General features: G+C 32.7%; 1 protein-coding gene across 1 annotated transcript; it reads right to left on the bottom strand.

Moving 5' to 3' along the window:
- Positions 1–5,195: 5,195 nt before the first annotated feature.
- On the bottom strand, positions 5,196–16,408 carry LOC121116130 (organic cation transporter protein). Its single transcript, XM_040710359.2, has 7 exons — positions 16,166–16,408; positions 14,134–14,455; positions 9,273–9,617; positions 8,162–8,605; positions 6,722–6,872; positions 6,559–6,659; positions 5,196–6,502 (listed from the first exon to the last, which is right to left on the bottom strand). Exons 1-7 carry the CDS (start codon positions 16,362–16,364, stop codon positions 6,310–6,312), a joined length of 1,755 nt encoding a protein of 584 aa, XP_040566293.1. The 5' UTR covers positions 16,365–16,408; the 3' UTR covers positions 5,196–6,309.
- Positions 16,409–22,938: the final 6,530 nt, after the last annotated feature.

Here is a 22,938-nt window from a genome sequence, read left to right as displayed (position 1 = left end):
ATCTAAGTATTATTATTATTCGTCATAAAACTATATAATTATTTTCATTGCCACTGTCATGTTTCTCATCTATAAGAGGGGGGAAATAATTTGGGCTGGGTTCTCTAAGTGATTCCATATTTAAAAAAATCCTCTGTGTGCCACCAAACGCTCATGTTGAGCTATTTCATAATGGGCATCCAATACAATATGTTGAAAAATATTTGATAATATCTTGTCATTGATATCAAAGTGGAGTACAATTAGGATAAATGATTGATTAGTCTACAATTCATCCCAAATAGATCAATCTACTCTTCTATATTAAGAGTAGATTTGTATGAAAGCTGGTCATTCAGCTGCTTGATACAGTATTTGAGAGTCTAGTTATTCCAAAAGCAGCTTGGAGTTTCTATTCTATTCATAAACTAAGGCACATTTAAGTAAACGTGAAGATGGATCGAATACATAATTCTTTAAATGTAATGTTGCGGAATCCTTAGTAAGACTATTAAATGACTGAATAGCTTTGTCAATTTGTTTGTGAACAGGATCTTGAACGGTTTAAATTTTATTGTTGTATGCGAATTTTTCTTCCAATTGTTCCTCAATAATTGGCTGGTTTTTGTCATCGTTGTTTTGCTGTAATTATATAAAATTGAATGAAATTAAACCAAAAATTAATTCTCCATGTACAATTATCAGATAGTCTGATTACGTTTTAATAAAACAAAAACTTTACCTAATAATAATGATCTGTATGATACTGATTGGGGTAATTTAATATAAAGTGGAAGCCACATTTGTGGGATACTAGTCAGAATCATCTTGATTTGATCTTATAGAGAGGGGGTTCCTAAGTATAGATTGGACTGGACTGAATAAATAAACAGTGACATGACAATAGGAATAACTCCCACAGATATTTCTGACCAGCTCACGAGAACCTTCTCCGGCCGTACCGTTGTCCTCCAGAAGAAGGGCGCTCCTTCTCATATTGCAAACGTCGCAAATAAGTTCCCCTGTAAAAAAACCCACACGCTGGACTTCTGGACCAAGTCGATTTTGACTCCTAAAGTCCGCTTTAATTTATATTCTGGTCACACGTGGAGTCAATGGCAAACACTATCCACCACAAAAACATCACCGCCCTGAATACCTCCGTCTAAGAGCACTAAGAGGGCATGAACGAGTATACTATACGCAAACGAGTGTGTAGTCTTTAGATGCTGGCTGAAGGCTATCATAGGTACCAATGGTGATCGCATTGAGAAGTAATTGCTATCATTGACTGTGTAAAGAAAAACAATATCCTTACATAGTTACTATAGAAATATATGTTATTGAAATTATAATTGAAAAGTGTCCTAATATTGATGCAACGCCCGTTATAGGGAAAAAATGGCAAAGAAAATTAAAATAAAAGTCACAAATGAGAAAAAATGGCACACTTATTTTCAGGTTTTTTATCGACACCTTTATCAAAGATAGTATTTACGTATTTATATCTTTAACCATAAATAAAACCAGCTTTATTTAAAAAAAAAAATCTAAATCAGTTATTCTGTTATACGGATATCTTGTCGTCGACACATCAGTTATCTTATTATAAAATAAGGTGCAGAGGATTAATTCCCGGACACAATCTTTTTAATTATTTTTTTAAATTTACAGTGCATTTTTTTCCAATAAATATTTACTGTTCCGATTTAATTTGATCCCTGGATACGGCATATTCAAGGGATAATAGAAGAGAGTAGAATTGAGGCTGTTTACTTGTTTAACTTTTATTTTATTTTATAAAACCAGTATATAATACCCAAAAATAAAGCTGATATTATTTAAAGATATGAAGTTCTTGGACACTGATCCAAAGTACCCGGGTACAGTGTAAGTAAACTTGCATTTTTAGGATCTTACTTGAGGGATTGATTTCAATATTTGTGAATTGCTAAATTAATTCTGGGAAATATATTGTAATATACATTATTCTTAGAATCCCCACTCTCTAGATAATATTATATAAGGTATATTGCAGCCTCTCAAGATGAATTTAAAATGGGCTCTTAAAAAGCTTAACCAATCAATACCTTTGTCTAGACTTTTACTCATATCTTAATAATAGGACCTACCAGTATGTTAGATAAAAGAAACCAAAAATCCTCGTGATAATCCTGACAATTTGAAGAATATTTTAGAGGAGAGCAGCTTAGCTGTCACGTCGTTTCATTGCATAGCTGGTTTTGGAAAATAAAGAACACTGTTCAGGTCGCAAACACAAAAAGAGTGTGATCTTTCATTATCATATTTTTTAACCTATACCAATAACTATTATTTTTAATGTTGACCCTTAATATAATTGTTTTTTTCTTATATTATATCCTTTGGTTTTTGATCCCTGACCTCCTTGCTTTGAAAAAGTGCCGTTTTTATTATTGTAATAATGAACAAATTTTCTTTATAAATGGACTTTGATATTCCTTCGATTATATTGTTTTAAGTATTAGAGATATTGTGGCTATAGGTATATATAATTCTATATAATTATGCAAGTTTTTATAAATTATGAGCCTCAAATATATATTTTGAAAGTTCGATCAAAGGAGTCAAGTAAAATTAAAAAGGTAGGTACTTTTGACATACATTTACAATAATGATATGTATGACTAAATTTTGTCAAATAAACCAATTTGAATCAATTTTAAGTGTTGTGACAACTCGAGAAATCATAGGTCGGACTCAAATTATTTTTTTATCATGTGCAAAATACTAACAATTTTTAGGTCAGATGGAGAAATTGTAATACTTTAATGTTTACTTATACTTAATCAATGCAACTCCATCTGACCCATTAAAGGAACATAAAAAAAGGCATATCCAGGGTATGCCTAGAGAACTGTTGGTAATCCGAAAGTATGTACGAGGGTCATTTGAAAAGTCCAAGAAATGGCACTACTGGACCGTATCGTGGTTATGTTTAGTTAGTATACTTTCTTGGAAGAACACAATACCAACTTTCAGACAGATCGGTATATTTCTTTCGGTTTGGCATTTGTTTGAATCGAGAAAGTGGAGGGATTTACAAAAAATGGACGAAATAGAATTTAATGTGTTGATTAAACATCTCTTTATGAAAGGTAAGGTACCTCAAGAGACTAAAAAAAAAAGCTTGATTGACATTATGGAGACTCTACACCTTCGATTAGAATAGTTTATATGAGGTTACAAAATTTTGGGACTGACCATAAGGGCACAAGGACGCTCCAGTTTATGTTACTACTTCAGGGTTTTACCCTTTTTCAAATAGTCGATGAGGATTATTCCTTGCGAATCCAAAGGATAGTCGTCATAATCCTTCCGGCCGATTCTTCGATTCAGACGAATGCCAAACCGAATGAAATAGACTGATCTGGCAGAGACTTGGTTTGTTTTCTTCCAAGAGATCCTATTAACTAAACATAACCTCGATAAAGGGAAGCAGTGCCATCCCTCGGACTTTTCATGGACTTTACAAATGAATCTCGTATGTCCTTATATTGTTTTCAAATTGGTAGCAGGCATGTGTGGAACACTGGGACCGTTTTAATTTTTCATTTCTAATCTATCGGCTCGACAAATCCTAATATTTTTGGTTTCCTGCCGAATTTTGCAATTTTCCCCCCTTACTTGATTAATTGAATGAGCAGGATCCTTGTTTACTTATTAGTTCTTTGTTTACATACGCAATGATTGTGGCGCCCCCTTGCGTTTATTATTGTTTACTAGCAGCTTTTATACGTATTTGTTTATTACGACATCTGAATACATTTGCACCATTTCTCGAGTATTAATGTTTTTTAAATTTGAGAAATTCCTATTAAAAGAGTGAATGGTTCACTGAGGTTGTGTCTTAGTTCAGGGCTGTAATCACCAGGAGGAGGGGGGGGCTAGGTAAACCTCAATAATTTAATCAGTACTAGTAATAATTGGTCGGTCTATTAATGATGAGTCATCAAAAGTCACTCCAACCAGCCCTCCTCTAGTAACCAAACTAAATGGAAGGATGTATCAACTCTCAACGGTTTAGTACGTTGTTATCTTTATTGTGTCTCGCAACCTTTCTTCCAAAAATAAACAAATAAAAGAGGTCCAAAATTAGTTGGTAGCAGTTATCCAATTCTTTCCGACTATGGACTTATTAATTATTCACTAAAACAAAAGCTAATTCTAATTCAACCAATCAATGTTTAGAACATTGATATGGGGAAAATAATCAGAAACATTGACTAGAGTGAAAACAGTGTGCAATAATAATATCTGTGTGAGTGAGGTAAATCTGTACTAGCAAACAAAATAAAAGCCGAAAAACCGAAGAATCTTTTGATTTTGATTGTCAAAACCTTGAGGAAGAGAAAAAAAACAAAAAACAATACAAATGGAGAAAAGATTTCTGCTTCTATAATAAGAATGATTAGTGATATGTAGAGGTGCCATTTTTGTAAGGAAAAAATGAGGTTGAGGAAAAGGGTTTGATTAAGTTGGTAATCTAAAGAATTAATTTTCAATTTCTAGGCTGTTGTCATTATTATTTAACTCCTGATTAGGGAACTGCCTTTTCTACTACAAAAACCTGATTCAAAATTCGTACGTGCTTATAAAAGACGGAGAGTATTCTTGAAATTTGCAGCCGTTCCTTGTTGGACTCAGAGTAGAATTGAGGATCAACATACGAATTATTCTTGACAATGTACTTATAAAATCCTTTTCCCCTTCCTCCCTTGTCATAGCTGATCTAAGCTGCTAAGCTGCTCTCCTCCAAAACATACTTCAAATGGCCATAGTTACTAAATTCAGTTTCGTTGTTTTTTTTAAACATGCCTAAAATACCTACGATTTTCATCAGTACTTTATAGTATTATAAAAAATGCTATAGATTTTGCAAAAATTGATTTAGATTCTGAAGGGGTTATAATAAAAATATATTTGGGCAAATACATATCACGTGATCTTTTTCTTGTTTTGGATAAAGCTTTGGACTCGACTCAAGTCGTTACAACACTAAAAAAACAACAACGAATATAACAGACTAACAAATTAATAATATAAAAACTGTTATTTAGCTGAATAACACTTTAAAGAACGGATTCAATATATTACATATATATTTTATCACTTGATTGTTAAAAAAACAGTTTCTTCTAATTAAAAACCAAATCTTGAAAATGAACCTATCATTATTTTCATCTGCTTTTGTTAATTTTAATTCTGTTTCTTCTCCTTTATACATACATAGTTTGAAAAATATGTAAAAAAAAAAATGGTGCGCACTATACGCGGTTCATCAAATTTTCCTAACTTTTTTAGAAAATAGCTTGCTCACGGAATACTCTATACATGGAAAGTGGACTCATTTTTTCTCTTCCTTTTTTTTGGACCCACTTCGGGGGATTTTTTAAAGAATAGAAGTGAAGGTATGAAATATCTTTTGGAATTAAAATACTTGTCTGGGGTAATCCATTTATTTTCAGTTATTAGAATAATAGTTAATAAATAAAGTTCTTTTGATTCCTTACACGATTGTTTTAATTAGGAATGTACGTTGATTAGTGTTATATGTTTATTAGTAGTTTGCACGCATAGCTGTATATAGCAACTACTTAGTGCAGTAACGCCATCTAGCGGATATGGATATTTTTTTAGTTTATTCATGGACTATACAATAGAGCATTTTGATTTTTCAGCTTTCTTCGAATTTTGATTATGGATTGTGGGGAAAAGTTGTTAATTGGTATGATAATGACCTATGGAAAAGGTCATTTTGAGGTTATAATCTCGATTAAATTATGAAAAAAGGCTAAAACTCTTTACTTAGTGAATACATAGAAAACATTTTTAGTTATTTTGCATTAAATAGTTTTAAGAGACAGTTTCCTAACCTATAAAAAGTATTAAAAATGTTTTGCTTTTTTTTTTTAAATGGACTTATTGAGCAAAAAAACGTGAAAAAAGTTAGGAAAATTTGATGAACCGCGTATAGTGCGCACCATTTTTTTTTACATTTTCTGAAAGGAAAGATCAAAACGCTCTAAAGTATTACATCTTTTTTACTTTTTTTGATGATTATAACAATCTTTTTTTAAAAATAAAAACCCTCCATTATGGTAGCATTGTCTATTCATTGTCACATCAAGTGAAAGAGTTCTATTCTACTAATAGAAAAAACTAAAGTTGGTCAAAAAAAGGATTGGAAAAAGGGGTTGCGTTCCATCTATAGAGTATTAATTGCTTGCTTTTCCTAAACAGGAAAAATAATTTATCTATCTTCTCAGGGCATGGTTTCTCTCTCAATAGTCAGTATGATGATTGAGTCAGTCTTATCGAATCTTTCCTCATTTTTTTCTCCAAATCATAGTCCGTTACACCATTTTTTCTTCTTGAGCACAAGGAAGTGTAGAAGTTGTCTCCTTGAGTTATTTTTTCACACTCAGCCAATGTATCTGGGACTTTATGATTCTTTGTTTCCGGAAGGAAAGATACCATGAAGCTGTAAGGATATCAAATAAATAGTTTTGTGGTGACAAACACGCAAAAAATCCTTACCAGGCCAAAATGGCAATGATCCCGAGAGTAACAATGGGAGCCTTCTCATTGTACACTTCTAAATCCTTGATGAAGGGCGCTAACATGGGACCTATTCGAGCCTGGTATTAAAAAAGGAAAAAAATATTTGTATTAGGATGGGGAAGTTAATGAAAGCACAAACCCAGACAGATGATGATCCTATTCCGACGTTCCGAATCACGGTTGGAAAAAGCTCTGCGGAATAAACGTAGCAAATGGCCAAATTCCCCACGGAGCATCCTCGACCAATCACATTTAACATTACCAGAGGCCAATCATACTTGTAAACCCCTCTGAAATATGTAAATACATAGTATATTGCTATTTGACGTAATACATGGACTGTGCAATAGGGTAGCCATTATAAAAAAAGAAAGGAAAAAAAAAGATCTACTTTCATTAAAGTTATAGTAGAGTTGTAAATTTGAAGATTTTTTGGTGTGTAAAATTATAAACAAAATACCCACGAAAATACACATAATAAGAATGTCAATTTAAGTAACACTGAGTAAGTCCATTAAAATCTGAACACCTTGAACTTTAAACTTCGATAATAAATAAATTTATTCATTAATAATATCATTTCAACAATATTTATGCCATAAATAGATGTGTGTCTGAGCTATCTTAATCATTAATGTAGCCATCCTTAGTGGCAATGATGGCTTCCAGGCGGCGGCAGAAGGCCTGGTACCTGCTGCAGATGTAGTTCTCTCTCACAGCGTCTTAGTGCAGCTTAAAGTGGCTTTGAGGGCCTCGCTGTTTGGATGATGGACATTGCAGACCTTTCCTTCGACATGTACTCAAAAGATCTAGTTGAGAGGGTTGGTATTAGGGCTGGGGGGTTGACAAAAGTGTCAAAAAAGACTTTAAAATAACTCGAAAGAGTCTTGAAATGGAAGAGATGCGTTTCCTTCATTGCTGGTGTCAAAAGTGGCCTCCCCACTCTAACAAGGCTCTTTTCACCTATTTTCTTAGGTGAAAAAACAGTCTGGTGTAAAACTCCAATATCTCTTCAATTTGGCCTTCATGGACTTGAGAGGGTTGATCAGGGCTGTTTACTATAAATCCTCCAGGTCCAATTTGGCCTTTTTAATAGAGCCCTACTTCTTTTCCAATCTTTCGGACTTGCTGACGGCGTAGATGGTAGTCCTAAAGTCGCCCAACTACATGGACTGCATCGAAGGGAATTCATCGATCACAGTATGTAAAGTAACATTTCCTCGGCTTGTACGTACGAGTAAGCTAGAGAGCTAATATCTGGTTATTTTTTGTGAATAATTGTTTATACTTGAATATATTGAAATTTGAATTGATTTCAATGACTCTACCTTCATTAATTAATTAATTAGTAAGTGTTCAGATTTCAATGGACCACCCAGTGTTTGAGAGGAGGGCAGCTTAGTTGTTGTAACATATTATTAGATGAGCTACAAGTAGCTGTGAGTGAAGGTAATACAAATAAAATAAACACTGCTCAGATTGCCAACTACAACAAATTTCACACTCGAGGAATTGCTTAGAATTTACAACCCCACCTATAATTGCTTACACCTCTCATGTACAGATTAAATGTTCTTACTTTTGAATAAACATTGTGGAGAGAAGGCAAATCCCTCCTCCGAAAAACAGAAGCATGCAACTGAATCTTCTGCCCGTTTTCAAAACCAAAATTATAACAATAGCCACGGCTGGGATCTCAATGAGTTTTCCCGCTGAAAAGTAAATAAATATGGATGCTCCACCGCTGTCATTACTATTGAGTGTGAGACCATAATAAACAAGGGAAGTTGCAAACCACATAAAGTAAATGATGAGAGTATTACAGCACATGTTTGGTGTTTTAAAAAGTTCCAAAACGTGGAAAATACCCTTAAATTGACCACTGCTTTTTGAATGATGATGATGTACCATTGGTTTTAAATGGATAGGATCTGTTTCTTCGATAGGGAGAGATTTGTTATGAGAAACAATTTTTCGTAAAATGATTTCTGCTTTTCTGTCATAGCCATGAGTATGAAGCCATCTGGTCAAGAATGAAAAAAAAAATATTTTTAGTTATAGTAAGGTGAAGTCAAATAAATTTACTTTAGTTTTCAGTTAATAACTTTTCACCTTCAAAAACTCACTTCTACAGAGTTGATCAAACTTATAAAATTTTATAGCCCAAAGTATGGGCTACATTTGAGTGGGTTTTGATTTATTTTTTAGGCGTAATATATGTTTTAAAAAAATATTAAGAGAAGAAAGAGTTTGGCGGTTGATTTTTTATTTTTTTACCAAGATATATAGTCACTGAAAACGTTGGGCTAAAATTCAATTTGCTCATTTTTATAAATTAATACCGCCTTTATATTTAACTTAGCATTAGTGCAAGGAAAATCTTATAGTTATATTCAAAATAGGTTTTATTATGCATTTTTAAAACAATTTTCACCAATTCTTACTTAGAAGGAGACCATGATGACCTATTTAATAATGAATAAAAAGGAAGAAACAGTATACGAAATAATTTTTTTTTCCTTATTTAATTTCTAAACTTGGTTTTTTCGTTATAAAAAATGACATCCTCACTCATAAGAAAGGGAAAATGAGCGCATTCTACGTGTAAAAAATAATTTTTTCACTTAATTTGTACAATATATTCTCGCAAGCTTAAAAATAAGCTTATTTTTACGTATCTAAACTCTTACCTCGGAGACTCAGGTAGAATCCAATACATCGATAGAAGTACAACTAAAGGAACACTAAAAATCAGCTGCATTTTTCGCCAATCCGGAACCAAATAGGCAATCATTGCAACAGATAGACCCCAAAATGCATAATTAAAATGTGGAGCACATCCCAAAATAGTTTTTGCATTCCCTGACACAATTTCCATCATCCAACAGTAGAGGATTGTACCACTTCCAAGGGTGCAAAAACCACAAATCCAAACTCCGACTAAGAACCATTCATAGGTAGGGGAAAATGCTGTCAATGTTCCTGCAATGGACACTACTCCAAAGAGTGACAGGGTTGTTGAAATACGTCCAAACCTAAATGTTGATTAATTATAATTAGTTCCATAAATATAATGCATGAATGCTAACGTATAGAATTGTGGGAATAGCCTACAGATTTGGCCACCAGTCATATTTGTTCCTTCAATATCAAAATTGGAGACAGATACAGCGGAAATTTGACATTCCATTATCGCAACCTATCGCAACGACAGAACGTTGAACGATAAAATGTCACATGGACAAAACTTTGACCAGAAAATATTACATTTCAAAATATGAAAAACAGTTTCTAAATTTCACTCCAAACATTTCCTGCCCCAAATATTTACTCCACCACCCATACATAAACTAACTGTAAGAAACCACCACAAACCCCCATTTATACCTGAAAATTTGGGACCATTTCGGGTACCGCCGCAAAATGAGATAAAACCTATCGCTGTTAATGAACTTTTAAGGCCCCCTCTCAACACCCGGATATATGATTACTTATTTGAGTAGAATGAGAGTAATTTTGACACTTTCAAATTATTAAGACGAGTAGGCCTCTGAAGCCCCCAACACCTAAATTAGTGAGTCGAGTTCTCTCTTCTTCTACTCCAATGGCAAAAAGTAATATATATTAATACAGCAAAATTTGACTGTATTTATATCTGTTGAAAGTAAGTCATTTTTGTGTCCAGATACTTGATTTCAGAAATGACGATACAACCAAGCGTGCCCGTCACATTAAAAAAAGGGAGTATTTGTATGGAATTGTATAAAAACAGAATGTAAAAATGAATGAAATCTTGCAGGTATTTGGGTCAACTCATTAAAAAAGAGAAAAAAAGGGAAGTACTTTATATATATAAAAAAACTTTAGATGATGTTTATCAACGAATATTTTATCAAATCTGATTGCTTTCTCTTTTAATAATTATTATTTAATTCTAGAGGAGAGAAGGTCGAAGTATTGAGTAACTGCGTGGGCTCATGAAAAACATAGAACAACACTGAAGATTTGTTGGGGAGTTATCATTTATACTATTAAGTCAAAGTTTGTCTGTTCGTTAGCGTCTAAAAACTCCTGGCAATGCCAGGTACTGCCACTAGTATACAATATATAATATTAGATTAAGTAAAAAGTTCTGAGCATTTTTTGCTTGATGTCTATAGTGAGCTACCTATATCTCACGATCAATTCATTGTATCAAGAAAAGCTTAAAATATGCTGAAAAGTTAAGCGTACACGTCAAAAAAAGTTCATTTAAAGTTTTATTTTTGGTGAAGTGTTCCAAAATGAAAGTAAAAAAAAAGAGAAAAATTGATACATTCTTTAGTATCACAACAAGAAAAGTCAAAGGGCAGAGCGGGCGGGCAAAAAAAAAAAAAAAAGTACTGTTTCTGGACTCAATACAGTATCGAATGCAACAGCAAAGCGGGGGTTCCAACCTTTCCGTTCTGATAATATGGACGTCGAAAATGTTCATCAAATAATGGAAATCGTCAAGTAGGATGATCATATAAGCACTTAACCCATTGCACAGACACTGAATATTGGCCAAAAGGTCGTTTGGAATCATTTAAAACAGATAATCCTAACTATGGTAGCTTTATCTTCCAAATAAAGTGATACAACGCTCAAAACTTTTAACTTAATCTATTAGTATAATTCACTTCGCTTAGCGAAATTATTTTCCTGATTATGAAAATGTTGCGATATTTTTTTTTTAATGTTCCTTTAATTGGTTAGATGGAGTTGCACTGATTAAGTATAAGCTAAACATTATAATATTACATTTACTCCATCGGACCTAGGGACTTTCTGTGAAATCCATATACATAAAGTATATTTCTTTCTCTAGGAATCGCATGGGCGCGAACGCACATTGAATTCAAGAGAATAACTTCTCCCGAGCGCGTTGTCCATGAAATACGGCGATTCCATTGCGATATTTGATTTTCAACTGTCCTCTTACACTGCCTCCGATTTCCAGATAGAAAAAGAGAAAATATTACGTGAAAGCAAACTTGTAAATCATTCCCTATAATTTTTTGGGACCCCTAAATACAATGTCCATTCAAGCTGACCTTGTTTCAAATTTGTTTACGAAGCCCCTTGAACACGTATAACTTATTTCCTCTTTCTTATATTGTCCCTCTGTATTGAAACACCCTAATGTCGTATATAAATGGATTTTTATCGAGGTTAAGTCACTTTTTATGATGTTTATTGCTCCATGGACACCCCATTAAGTAATTGTAACAAAAACGACAACTGTATAAAACTGTGGGAATAGCTAGTTCATACATCATTTTTTACAATGAACAAATCCTTATAATATTCTTTTAACCATATAATGATTAATATGTATAATTAAGGATGTAAATCCGGTGGGTTTTTAGAAGGTCGTTAATTTGGAAATGCTAATATTAAGGAGGAATTTTCTTTTACTTAGGAGTTGTCATTATTATTTCATTCTTGAGAAGTGAAAATCCTTTCATAAATAGATTTAATTATATTCCAAACCTGATTGAACAGTCGGAGCATAACCCTGAAGATCTGTTGCGGTGTTATAATTTTGAGTCCTTGTTGGACTCCTTTTGAAATTCAAAATTGATATCAGAAAAAAATCTAGCAGATGTCCTAGTTTATATCCTTTTCTCCTTCCTCCCTTGTCGCAGCTGATTGTAGCTGATCTAATCAAATGTCATAAGCATTATTTTTTCTACCCTCCAAAACATTCTTCAAATTGTCAGGGTAATCGAATTAATTTACTGTTTCTTTTTTTTTTATCTACACTGGATTTTCAACATTGCACATCATAAGTTTTTATTTTTTGCCACATAAGTTTTGGAATCCTTTATTTGAGCAGTTTCACAATTTTGAGGCTTAAAAAGTTCATGAATGCAATATGAAATGATTACTGTTACAAATCGTTTGTATTTTGGCAGGTGAAACAAATATAGACAAAAAAATCAATATGGTAACTCTGATAATTTGAAGAATGTTTTGAAGGCAAACAGCTTACCTATCATGACGTTTCATTAGATCAGCTACAATTACATGGGACAAGGAGGAGACAGAGAAATAAATAAAAAAGTGCATTGCCAAGAACTACTCAGATATCGATCCTCAATTCTATTCTGACTGCTAAAAGGTATATAATACTAGACACCTGTAAGAGAAAGCTCAATCAAGCCACCTACAAATGGGGTAGAAGAAATGAGAAATTACTAAAGTACATAAGGTCACCATTTGTCCTATTTTTAGGGGAAAAATATTTATTAGATTTTAATAGTCAAACATATACCTATTTAAAAAAATCAGGCCTTGGATATTTATAAATCACTTTTCAATAACAGTGAAAATAAATTCATTTTTATGAAACTATTTAATTCCAAGATCAAGCCTATCACAGGCCTCTGTTTAAGGTATAGTTAGTTATACATTCAACTATTTAAATTTAATGAATCTATGTTTTTTCCAAAAAAAATATGAGAAATAACCCCATGAACTTATGGTACGTTTTTTTAGTAATTTCTTAGTTCTTCTATCCTATTTGTAGCTGGTGCGCTTGAGCCTTCACTTACAGGTTTCTAGTATTATATGTACAAAGACATACAATGATAGCTCCGCAATATACCCTATGGGTTATTTTTCGTCCTTTATGGGCACACATAAATGTTCAATCAGGTTCACAATTAATGATGTGTCGTTTGTGAACGTAACGGCTTTATGAGCCGGCTCCCCACTGATCAGGAGTGGTCTCAGTACGACTCCAAATGATGGATTTCTTGCTTTTCGTCAGGATGAAATTTGAAACAAAAATAGGACTAATATTTTTTTTTTTGGGGGTGGGGGGATTTATTTTTTCTAAAAAATGTCATTCTGGTAAATTACAAAAGCAATTTTTTTTGAAATTTTTCTGAAACGACAAAAAATCTGAAGAGCAGCTTGGGAGCCGGAAGAACCGGTTCTCTGAAAAGAGTCAGAATTCCCATCATTAGTTGTAATGTAATTGAATGTAGTAGAAAAAAGAAATTCAAGGTGTTAAATAATAATTACAGCAGTTAAAGAACCGAATATTCATTCTTCAGATTATCAATTGCAAAAAAATGTCATGCTAAAAGGTACACTCCATATACGTCACTTGATATGATCAATGGATCATTTAACAGAAAAGTGCCCGAAATTTTTACTATCAACTTTCATGTTTTACAATTTTTGACCTCATCGAAAAAGTGATAAAATCACGTGTGTGTGTGTGTTTTTTTTCAAAAATTATAAGCCTAATTTTAAGATTTTTAAATGAAGAAAATTATTCATTTAAACTATATAAAAAATGAACAAAAGCAGTCAATTAGTAACTTTGATTAAAATAAAATGTCTCGGTTTCAATTTCAAAACACAAAAATCTCAGTTTAACATCCCCCCCCTCCCCATTTGTGTTTTTAAAGAATACGATCATTCTCACTTCAAAAAGTCCTAAAATTCTAGCCATGCACTTCTCTAGTAGGCATTATATGAGTTAAAGTCTAAAAAGAGTTGATAATTCTTACGTACTTATCAGACAGAATTCCAGCTACAAATACCCCGACAAGTAGCCCAAAAAAGGTCGTCTGTTGGGTTAACTTCCTCAATGGCTTCCGATCGCAAACCAAATCCCATTCCTGAATAATTGTTGCTTTCCAAAAACTCCGATCATAGTCCCAGGCCTCACATTTCTTGAGGGGCAATTCTTCCTCCACAATGGAAGGGATATTTTCATCTCTGGGATTTATATAGTATGTATAGTTAATGTCATATATATGGCACGGATCCCTTACTCCGGTTTCTAAATCCAAAATGGGTGAGCTTATGTTTCTCCAATGTGAAATATCCCATTCTGCTCAAGAAAAGTTCATATTATGAATATTAATTATTAAAACTGCCAATGTCAATGCAGAGTCGATGAGCTAAATCCGGACAAATTAAAACCTGATCAATAAAACTGAATATATAGGTATGTACCTAAAAAGGCCCATCAGGACAAATCATTTAATCTTATAAGAATTCTGGTCTAAAAATGCAATTAACTGATCCGTCTTCAATCCTAAATAAGGATTACGTGTGTAAAATAGTCGGAATTGATCTAATCGACTCTGTATATTAGTCTGCCCCGTTTTCGGATGAATATCTGCCAGGAACAATAAAGAACTGGTGTATTTTGAGACCTTTCAGGCCATTTTGTTACAGGTAGAGTTGCAAAGGGGTCGAAAGTTTCCAGTAAATACATTTTGGGAATTTTCTAATGAGTAGATTTTGAGATTTTTTGAGTTGAACAATTAAAATATGTAGACAATGTGCGATCCCTGCAACTCCAATTGAATTTTGAAAGCATTTTATGCTAATAAATGACTGTCAGGCCATATCAACCCCATAAAGTTCAACTTAGAGGCATGGCATATAAGTTTTTTGACTATATTAATCAAAAATAAACATTTTAATCCTACATATATTGAAAAAGAACAAATAAAAAACAAGGAAGAAAGGATCGAATATATTGTAAATATAAAATCAGCAATATTGTGAACTACTTGGAATCATTACTATACTATCGATTCACTTTTTGCAGTAATTAAAGTAAAAAAATTGAGACTCGCAAACAAAAAAAAACCCCAAAAATTATACGTTTACTTTCTAAATTTCAGACTTTTCTGTTCGACCATTTTTAGATTCAGATAACATTAAAAAGGCTTATAAATTTATATAAGGTAGGATATTATAAGATAGAGTTAAGAAACTATTGAACACCCCCAAAAAAAAGGGGGGTATCAACACTACTGCTTATAAATATAAAAAGTAAAACTTTTGAATTATGGCATCGCTATATTTAAGAGGGGTCGAAAGGCATAAATATGGCCAATTTCAACACAAACTCAATTTTTTCTAATTAAACCGAATTTTAACCTGACTAAAGATGGCCTGAGAGGCTTAAACTTTGTCAAAGTACGGTTTTTGTTATGGTAACCTATGTTTTTTATTGTCCTTAGGAGCAAATATATTTGTGAGGGGGGATATTATTATATCCCAAAAGTGGGGTTATCTATTATTATAGGGCGTCTGCAGGGCGTGGGCTCCAGGGTCTGTAGCCCCCCACCCAAATTAAGGAATTTTTGCTTTTTACTAGAAAATTTAACATGTGAAATTTAATTTTTCAAATTTAAAAAAAAAAAATTAAGTATTTGAAATTTAATTTTTCAAATTTTTTTTACAAAAAAATTAAATTTAAAAAAAATCCAAAAAAATTTAAAAAAATCAAGTTCACCCCGCCCCCCTCACCCCCAAAAATAATAACCATATATTTATATATATAACCCTACGGACGCTCCTGAATAGTATATCCAATCATTTCATAGATTTATTATATAAGATTTCTACAGATAGAAGAGAATATTATTAAATATTAATAAATTGCTTTAAATGACATATATAATTAAATAAGTAAACACATCTGTCATCAAAGCAAATGCTTTTGACAGTTGATAAAATATAAAGGAAGATAATATTACTCAATATTATGAATTATCTCTTTTTTTTTTTTTTTGAAACGTACCCTCTGATGGAGCTCTACACCAAAAATCCGTTTCAGCACGGAAGAAAACCATATTTAATAAATGAAAAGAGGACGGTAGCCAAATGATGGAGATGATAAAGGCACATTTTTTCAATTGCCACTTTCCAAAATCCCCAAGAACTCTATGGATCTCTCCATCGTCCTTTTTCTCAAAATCAGAAGAGTCTTCTTTGGACATTGTTTCTTTAATGACTTGTTGACTATTAACTGAATCAATCTTGAGTTTTTATAATTTTTCTTTTTTTTCATATATTAAAAAAAAGATATAAATACCGGGTGTAAACTAAAATTTATAGAGTTTGAATATTATTCCTGAAGAATTTTAATATTTGTTATAGTACTGGGTAGTTTATTGAAATCTACAATAAGCAATTAGTTACAAAACAAAAAAAAAAAAGCTGATGTACAAGTTGGGATAATGACACTTGAACAAGATCGACGAATTTCTATTCGTGTACTCTAAGCAGTTGGGCATCTCTAGTATCCCCGACTGCGTCATCAGGAAGTCCGAAATGTTGGAGAAGAAGAAGAGCTCTTTCAAAAAGGCCAAACTGGATCCGGACGACTTAAACAATTAGCCCAAGCCAATCCCCATGAGTACACATGCCAGAGATCTCGGGGTTTCAAACCAGACTGCCAGAGAGCTATAAAAAAGTGATTGGAAAAAGCCGTGTGAGGGGGGATAGCCCACTTTTGACACTAGCAATGAAAAAAAAACCATCTCCTCTGTTGCAAGACTCTTTTGAATTAACCTTTTTAGTTTTTTTAAAACTCTTTTTGAGACTTTAGCCCCCTACAGCCCTGATACCAATCCCCTTTTGGGTGCATGTCGAGGGGAAGACTTGCAGTGTTCGTCAATGTATTTTCTAAGATTTCGTAATTTTTGCTGCTGACATACTAATCATACTGGTATTACATTCAACTCTGTGAACATTTCCTTGATGAGGGTGCGAGGCTAAAGGAAAAGTTAATAATACAATTGCAGCCAACATAGGATACACAGTATATCACCTACTGGTGTTAGTTCGGCCACAGTGTTGCTTACATATTGTCTATGAGGACTAAAACATTGTGTCCTTCGCGGACAATATAAAAAGGACAGATTTTTTTCGAAAATTTCATCATTTATTTGAATTATTTATGTACCAGGCCGTAATGAAACCTGCAGTATGTTTGACACCCCTGCTTAAGAGGATTTAGCTAGTGGGTGGCCAATTTTACTACCTAAATAATTGATATTTTAGGCTAAGAATGATTATGTAATTTTGTTCGTATTTGCAGGAGCTACGTTCTGTTGGAGGATGACGTTGTCATAAGGGAAGTTGTTTGTACATTATAAACAGTATTTCTGGCCACTCCAATCAAATTTGAAATGTCAGTGTGACCTGCATGAATTAAAATTGTGATCTTTTGATGTCATGTGTCTCTCTTTAAACCATTCTTAGCTCAATTAAAAAAGTTATCCATGTTTCCTGAGAGCTGATTGGAGTTTTTAAAATTAGTTACTGTCAACTTCATAGTTGGGAATTGTATTAAGGGTAAATTTTATTTTTCACCCAGTATATGCAATGTACATGAAAAACGAGGGTACGAGGGAGATATTTTCATTTAAATGATGTGCAAATCATTTGAGATGAATAGAAATTCATTTGGGGGTTCGTTGAGTATAAATATATCATCCTTGAGTTTTAATAGCTTATTATTCCTAGTCATTGTAGATGCCTTTGTTCAGAAGGGGGTAAACTAAAATCATTAATTTAACTAATTTGTGAACAAATTAGTATATTAATTTGATTAATCAACAATAGAAACATTGAATGAGAGCTACAGGGTCACCAAACTGTGACATATCCTAGTATTGTCACTAGGCGTGGGCAAAAGATTTTCATAGCCCATATTACGTAATAATTATTTAAATAGTAAAAAAAAAAGCTGTCCCTAAATTTTTTGGAAAAATCAAAAAGCACACCCCTCCATTTGTTATTTCATGAGGATTCCATGTCAAGTGTAAATACTTTTTCTAAATTTTTGACAAGGTCATCACCGATTTTGATAATTTTTGCTGGGGGTGTTTATCCCAACAAGGATACAACATGTGTTAAATATTAAATTTGTGAAGGAGCAAGGGCTCGTTTGGGAAACCCTCAAAGTTTGGCCTCAGCAGCAATCACAGCCTCCAAACGGTGGCGGAAAGCCTTGCAAGAGTTGATGATGAACTTATGGGACAAGTTGTTTCACTCCTTCAGAATGACAGTCTTCAGGTAGTCCATGTTCAGGTGAGATGTCCGGTTAGTCTCTTTCTCCAAAGTGCCCCACACAGCAAAGTCCAACGGGTTCAAATACGCCGAAGATGATGGCCACATGTCCTTGGACAAAAATAAGCCATGTTGTTGGCACAGAAATTGGTGAGGCTGCTCCATCTTGGGTCCACACATAGTTATCCTCTGGGTAGGTGGCCTTAATCCATGGCAGTATGATGAATCTCAGCACCTTGTAGTAGACCCCTTGACAAATTTTCTCCACAGCCTCAAAAGAAAAGGGAGGTATCTTTTTGCCGCCGAACGCCACGATCCCCAGGACCATTGTTTGGGCCAGTTGTTTTGAACAGAACACCCCCTTGACCTCCTCTGGTGTTCTTCCAAGCCAACGTTCGTTCTGACGGGTGTAGACCTGGTCCACGGTGAAAATCTTATGTCTGTGATCCTCTGCCTTTTTGCTTCTTGCTCACCCATGATTAAAGATTTGAGAAATGTTTATTACTTTTTACTTATACAGAAAGGACAGGAGATTCGGAATGTACAGGAAAATATTACAAAGTCTTTCTATTTTAATTAGATAATTAGCATTTATTAATGTCTACGCTTTGCTTCCGAACCCTGTATATTTTATTTTTATAACTTTGTAATTACTCTCTTGAATATGCAAGTCTGTCTGATCATATTATAAATTTTTATCATACACATTCTGCAATATTTCTGTTAAAAAATAAATGAAAATAGATCATGCACTTCAGAGTAATATGTTTAAAAAAAATTATTTCATCTATATTCTATTTTCAATCAAAAATAATAACTTAAGAAAATACTAACATTTATGTGTTTAAGGATAAATTACTCATGCAAAAAAACTATAAAACGAAATAAATATTATTTTGCTTTGTTTAGACGATAATACTATCCAACAAAATCCCATTTCTTTATCACAATGACTACATTTGTAAAAATTAACATGGTAGAGTTTGATACCCGATACCAACTATTCTTTAATATTAAAATTAAAACTTTCAACTATCAAATGGACATTTTCAAACTTTTTGAATTTATTCTTAATAAAAATCACCCATTATCAACTTTAAACAAAGATATATATTTACATAATTTGACAATTTATAAAAAAACTTCAAGATCAACCACTAAAACATTTCCAAAATTTCTTAGTGATCCTATAGTGGCAATATCCACATTTTTGGCTAATGACAGCTCAACATTTCGTTGGATACTTCCTTGGTTGATATTTTGTCTCTCTTAGTTACCAAAGTTGTGATAGAGGATCTACGTTCTTTCTCATTGAAATGAATTTCCTCTAGCATTTGATATATTTGTGTCATCGTAACAAACCATAAATATCCCTATAGGAACAGTTTAACGTCCAGCACGATTGATTGACAGATACACAGCCCTGATATCGTAGCAAAACTGAATTTGATTTCAAACTACAATGATGACTGAAAACATTATGAAATGTAAAAAATACAATTTCAAATCTTATATAAATGATAGCACAGAGTAATTTAAACATTTTGATAAAAAAATTGACTTCTTTTTAGTGTTTAAAATTTGAAGTGCTGTATGGCTTTGACTGGTTAGAGGGAGCCCTAGTGGCTAATTCTGTAGATCAAACAATCTATATATAGCAAAGAGCCTATACTTTTTAATAATATATCAACGGGATGTCTATTATTTGCTTTCTATGGTTAAATTTCAAAGATAGATAAATTTCCGAAGATATATTTGTCTAATTGTTATTTGAATTTATTAATTTGCATTTACAACGGATATGCTAAATGCTAAAAAAAAGTGTTTATTTTTAATATTTACATTGTATTTACAACTTCCATAAGTTCAAAGGTCAAATTTTTGGAGGGATAATTATTTAAGAGAGTTCAAAAACTGGAGCTAGAAATAACTGCATTTAACTTGTATGATGAACTTATGAAGTACTTTTTTTTTTCTAGAGCATAAAGCAATTCATTAATTTTTGTCACAAGGATACTAGTTTCATTGTGAATTAATGTATTACGATTCTTTGACCTTGGACCTGCAGTACTCATGCAATGCTTGTCTCCTCCCCCCATCCCTTCTTTCAGACAATTCAATATCATTCAATTAATGCATCTATCATTTGCGTGACATATTATTCGTTGTATCTTAATACTGGAATAACCCATTTTTTAATTTTGAATTTATCAGAAAATTTCTTCCTTTATAGTCCAAGTATTTAAGGCTAAAGGCTAAAAATAAAGGAAGTTAATTACATAGCTTAATAAATATTACATCAACAATAAAAAGTGCGATAAAGCGTTCTTTGACTAGTTCAAGTCAAGTCTTTCTTTTACCCTAGCTTGTCCAATTTTTGCAACCTGTACAGATACTTATTTATAAATTTATTAAAATTTTGACTCTAAGAGGAACAAACAGTTTAAAAATTTTAGTAAAAAAATAAAAAAAACAAACAAACAAATGACAATCTTTACTATGATTAAAAACCAGATCAAAAATATCTTGTTTTTTTTTTTTTCAAAAAAAAAGGATTCAGAGTTATTAATTCCAAAATTTAAGCCTCCAAACTCCTTCTTCAGGTGTCGTGCATAACAATTGGAGCAAGCTTTAACCTCATCTTGGTCCCGTATGAGTGCATGACGGCCAAGTTCCCCTCCTCCCTAATCGTCCAAGAGATTAGGCGGCTAATAAAATACATTTCCCTTTTTCATTTTGAGTCAGTTGTCGAAATGGAGCAGCTTAAAAGAAAAACAATCCCCAAATCCATTCAGGCCACGAAAAAAAAAAAATATAAAATCTCAGGATACCCCAAAATCACAGTCTTTCTAAGAATTGTGTATAGTACAGGGCGATGACTCAAAAATTGAAAGCATCTTTTAAACCATTCGAAAGAGCTGACAAACAGCTACAATGTGATCTTTGTTTGGTTTTTGTGGGATCAAAAATGTTTGAGCAACAAGCAAGAAGGCAGAAGATGTACCGTCTTCTCTGCGAACAAATCGATCTTCGACTAGAAGATTTTCTAAGTGGACGTTGTTCTGAACAGGAAAAATGATTGTTTCTTGCCTTAATTAAGAGCTCGCGTCGAGGAAACCTTCGGGGCCAAACATCCAGCTCAGATCATGGCTCTCGTGTTGAATAATTAAAATTAATCATCGATGTTATAAATACCAGATAAATAAGGCAAAAAAAAAAAAAAAAAAGAATTTGAAATTACAGAAAAAAAAGTTATTAAATGAACATTTATAAGAAAATGTAATTTTTGGGGTTGGCCAGAAATTAATATGATCTTTTCTAGAGAGATTTGAATATGCTTTTGCATCTGTAAATAAGGGGAAAATTGAATTTGATTACCCCCCTAAGTATAACAAGACATAACATAATTTCCTTAAATTTTAATATGAAGAGTTCTTAGAAAAAAATTGTCCATTGATACTTCCCAAAATTATACTTGCATACTGTGTAGACTGTACACGCATAATAGATGTGATAACTAGTGTTAGACACTGTCCAAGATTGAACTCTTTTCCGTTTTGCTGTTAAATTATTTTTTCTAACCCAATTTGAATCGATAATTTAATCAAACATCTTTTTTTTGGTCTAAATCTATGTCCAATTTTCTGCCCGTTCCTGATTTATGAAACACATTTTACTTAATATAATGTCATCGCACCAAGTTTTAAATGAGACCTATCCAGACTGATTTTTTCATTTGGAGCGATCTAGATCGAATTTTTATATGATACGGGTACGGAACAAACTTCTTCAACGGTCCGAATTATAAAGCTCACAGACCAAGGTATTCAGACTGATAACCAACAAGAGTGATAACTAAGGATATTATTTTTGTAATGAAAACACAAAGGTCAGCATTTAAAAAAGAAAACAAGGTTATTGCGTGTGCTCTTTTCTTCATTATTTAATAAGTCGTGGTGGTGTTTACTTATCCATCTGAAGTAAGCATTCTCGATTTTCTTTGCTGTAATTTTTTTTTAAATGCATAATAAAATAACTATTTACCCATGAATTGAAATTAATTACAATATTTTCCATGCACTAATGCTATTTGAAATATAAAAGGTTCTCCTCTGTATAGGAATAATTCGTCCCCCCTTCCCTATATCACATAACAAGCAGCTGATATTGTCAAGTGTATTAATTCAGTAATTATATATGTCTATCTCACCTCTTTTTCCTCGTACTCATTTTTTTATAGAAAAAAAAAGACATCCATAGTGAAAATAAACTTTTAGTCGTGATAAAAAATCACCAAACCTTATAAAAATAAGTAATATTCGTTAGAGATGTGATACTCGTATTTGATTTTACCCCTTTTGAAAGCCATTTATAGAGCTTTCATAATAAGATTCGTATATTTTAATTAATAAATATACTTATACATAAATATGCCTCCAATCTGTTACGTCATTAAAAGTATATTGTTTTCTTTTATGAATGTTTTGGAAATGTTGT

This window comes from Lepeophtheirus salmonis, chromosome 4, assembly GCF_016086655.4.
Source record: "Lepeophtheirus salmonis chromosome 4, UVic_Lsal_1.4, whole genome shotgun sequence".
NCBI classification, from domain to species: domain Eukaryota; kingdom Metazoa; phylum Arthropoda; class Copepoda; order Siphonostomatoida; family Caligidae; genus Lepeophtheirus; species Lepeophtheirus salmonis.
The sequence above is the reverse complement of the archived record's forward strand: the minus strand, read 5'-3'. Positions and strand labels throughout refer to the sequence as shown.